General features: G+C 30.2%; 1 protein-coding gene and 1 pseudogene across 1 annotated transcript; both read right to left on the reverse strand.

Annotated features, from left to right (window-relative positions):
- Nucleotides 1–295: 295 nt before the first annotated feature.
- On the reverse strand, nt 296–1,294 carry LOC145575510 (uncharacterized). The gene has a single exon (XM_081633372.1). The coding sequence runs from the start codon at nt 1,292–1,294 to the stop codon at nt 296–298; it is 999 nt and encodes a 332-aa protein (XP_081489498.1).
- Nucleotides 1,295–1,733: 439 nt separating this feature from the next.
- On the reverse strand, nt 1,734–2,723 carry LOC145575511 (uncharacterized; annotated as a pseudogene).
- Nucleotides 2,724–3,836: the final 1,113 nt, after the last annotated feature.

The following is a 3,836-nucleotide window of genomic DNA, read 5'->3' on the forward strand; positions in this document are numbered from 1 at the left end:
TTAACAATTAGTATAAAAATATTAAATTTCATGGGTATGCAAAAAAATAAATTTGCTTTTACATAACTAATAATTTTTATTAAGCTTGACAACGAATCTAATAAAAACATAAACTTCCGTACAACAAAAGTTGAAATTTTTATTTAATATTCAAATACTCAAACAAAACAACTTCTACGAACATTTCTAGATGCAAAGTCACTTATAATAGTGTCTACATCAATGTACTCTAACATATTTTTCTCAATACATTTTATGGCTAGGCCATTTAACCTTTCTTGTGACGTTGACGATCTCAGTAAGTTTTCCATAACTTTAATTTCGAAAAACTTCTTTCAGCAAATGCAACTGTCACCGGCATAGTTAAAAGGAGTCGATAAGCAATTGAAACATTTGGATAACAATCGGTAGCTTTGACAAACTCGAGAATTTCAAATGCTGACATAAAATCATTTGGCAAAGTCATTTGCAACACTTTTAGTTCAGAAAAAAGATCATCTGCATCAACATCCAACAAATTATTATAAGAAAATTCAGTCTTAAAAGTTGAGCAAGATTTTTTTAATTCATCATTATTCAATGATTTTAACCTTTTTGCATCAAATAAAAATCCAAAAATACTTTCAAATACCTCTAATTGCTCAAATCTATTTTTCAAAAAAGTTATTGCCATATCAACAACCACCAAAAAATAATTTAATCTAAAAGATTTCTCGGGTGATTGTATATCTTCATCATTTTCGTTCTCATCAAATTGCCTTCTTCTAAAACTACGACGCTTTATTGGAAGCGTTGGTTCTATATCCATATCAAATGCAAGGCTTTTGGCAACATCCATGCTAGATTCAAAGCCTTTAATTCTATATTCCTCAAAGTACAATATTATACCTTGTACTTCTTTCATAGTAGCTCCAATGCACATAGATTTAGATTGTAATTTCTTACTCACAATGTTAATAGCAAATAAGATCTCATACCAAATCACCATGCCAAGTAAATATTCAAAGCTTGTAAGAGAATTAGCTAAACTTTCACCTTCACTTTTTGTCTTAGCATCATCACCACTGGAATTGTAAAGTTCAAACAAAGCCAACCTTAATTGAGGTGCTTGCAATCTAATGGATTTAACACTTTTGACTCGACTCTCCCACCGAGTATTACATAAAGATTTCACTGTTAAGCCCGGAACATTACCAACTAAGATCTTCCATCTTTTAGTAGAACTTGCAAATAATGTATATATGCATTGCACCATTCCAAAAAAAGAAACAGCTTTAACATAAGAATGAGCCATATCCGATAGAGTAAGATTAAGACTATGACAAGCACATAACATATATAAAGCCCTTGGATTTATTTCAAGCAATCTTTTTTGAACTCCTTGGTGTTTCTTTTCATATTAGAGCCATTATCATAACCTTGACCCCTCACATCATCAACATCTAAATCAAGAGACTTGCATACGTTTAACAATTCATTAAAAAGTCCCAATCCAGATGTATCATCTACTTTAATTTTAAGAACTCTAAAAATAACTCTTCTATCTTTATCTTATCATTTGACATATTTACACATCGTATTATCAAAGTCATTTGTTCTTGATGGCTCACATCTGGGGTACAATCAAGGATTACAGAAAAATATTTTGCCTCTTTACTGATTCTTATCATTGAAATTCTTATCATTGAAATTCTAACAGTGTGGGCTAAAAGCGAAATCAACTCATTTTGAATTTAGGGACCAAGGTAATGATAGTGAATTTCTTGGCTTTGAATACGTTTAACATGGTCTTGCAATATCAAATCAAATTCAGCTATCATTTAATTTCAATTAATCTAAAAATATATCATTACTATCCTCATAGAGTTTTCCACTAGATCCACGAAAAGCTAGATTATGTTTAGCAAGACATTTAACAACATAAACTATTCTTATTAAAACTTATCTCCAACGTTCTTTCTCCTTTGAGATTCCTTCTTGCAACTCTTTATCAATGCCTTTATTCTTATTTAATCTTACTCTCGTTGTATTCCACGTATTCATATTAGTCAAATGTTCAACACTATTATCATGTTGTTTGAGTCTTTCACTTAAATGCTTCTAATTATTCACTCCATCATTGGCTAAAAAACTTTTGTTATTTTGAGAAGTGAACAATTTACAGCAAAAACAATATACTCTATCAACATGTTTAGAGTAAACCAACCATTTTCTATCTAAAGTTTCTCCGATCCATTACTCAACTTTCTGGAAAAATAAGCATATGACAGATGCCTAGAAAAACCATCTACAGGAAATGTGAGATTCAATTCCCTAATAGGCCCTTTTTCAATTAAAATGTCTCTTGTTTTGGTATGGAGTACACCCCAATTTCTAGGATGATAGATATCAAAAGGAGGAATGAACTCATCGATACCTACATCCACATTTGACGAGTCAGGGATATTATCATAGTCATCATTCAAATTGGTAGCATCATAATCGACGAAATTGTCATCATTTAAATTGGCAGCATTTTCATTTATGGGATTATCATCATTCAAATGTTCATTAGATTGTTGGATACTATCTGTTTCTACACCCAATCCATCACTTCTAGAAGACTCCTCTTCTCGTCTAGAAAAAAATTTATCTGTTGCTCCCTTTTGTGATTCTATTAATTCTTGTGTCTGTTTTCTCTTTTTCCTTTTTTCAAAACCAGATGCATGTTTTCGCGGCAACATTATACGATAGAATAATAAGGAGTAGAACAAAAAGTATAGAATGATAGCACCTGAATATTGAATGCCGATATAAAAACACTCAAATTAGCCTCGATATAATACAAATCGGCAAGCCAACAACCTGATCACCTACAATATACGCAGTATAACATTATTCAAACAAAATTATTTACAATGTCACAAAATTCAAAGGTAGTAGAAAAGAAGCATAAATGCATAATGTTAGAACTTAGAAGTATTGGCTTGAGTTAGTAGAGTATTGGGTGGAAGACATTCTGCCTTATTGTCACAAGATTGGCCGTATGAAATTCTTTTGGCTATAGTAATAGACTAATAGACTAAGACCCTGTCACAAGATTGGTCGTATGAAATTCTTTTGGCTATAGTAATAGACTAAGACCCTGTTCTCTTCACCTTAAAAAAATAATATTAAGTAAAAATAATTTCAGTTCAATAAAAATAAATTCAGTTCAGTAAAATTAAGTTCAGTTCAATAAAAATAATTTCAGTTCAGTAAAAATAAGTTCAATTCAGTAAAATTCAGTTCTCTTAAAGAAAAATTATAATAGAAAATCAGTAAAAACAATTTCACTTCAGCAAAAATAATTTTAACTTCAGTAAAAATAATATAAGTTCAGCACATATAATTTTGTTTCAGTAAAAATAATTTCACTTCAGCAAAAATAAGGTGAAAAGAACGGAGCCTAATAGTGCAATTGTATATAATTGACAAACATACTAAAAATTCACATTTCAGAATATAGTAAAATTAGTAAATAATAAATTAATAATCTCTTTTTTTAATCTAAAATTAGACAATAATAGTCAGAACTCTGATTGAATATCACTTAGGGTCTGTTCACATTTACTGAAATGAGCTGAACTGATTGGAGCTGAGCTGAAATGAATATTTTATGAGAGAAGGAAATTAGGAGCTGACTTGAACTGAACTGATTGGAGCTGAACTGAACTAAACTGAACTGATTGAAGCTGAACTGAACTGAACTGAAATTAAGCTAAATTGAACAGATCCTTAGTCAATTTATCAGAAAATTATGTGTGAAATAAGGAAATAAGATAATCTGAAAATCACATTGTATAATTAAATTGCAA

This window comes from Chenopodium album, chromosome 13 (genome assembly GCF_948465745.1).
Source record: "Chenopodium album chromosome 13, dcCheAlbu1.1, whole genome shotgun sequence".
NCBI lineage: Eukaryota > Viridiplantae > Streptophyta > Magnoliopsida > Caryophyllales > Amaranthaceae > Chenopodium > Chenopodium album.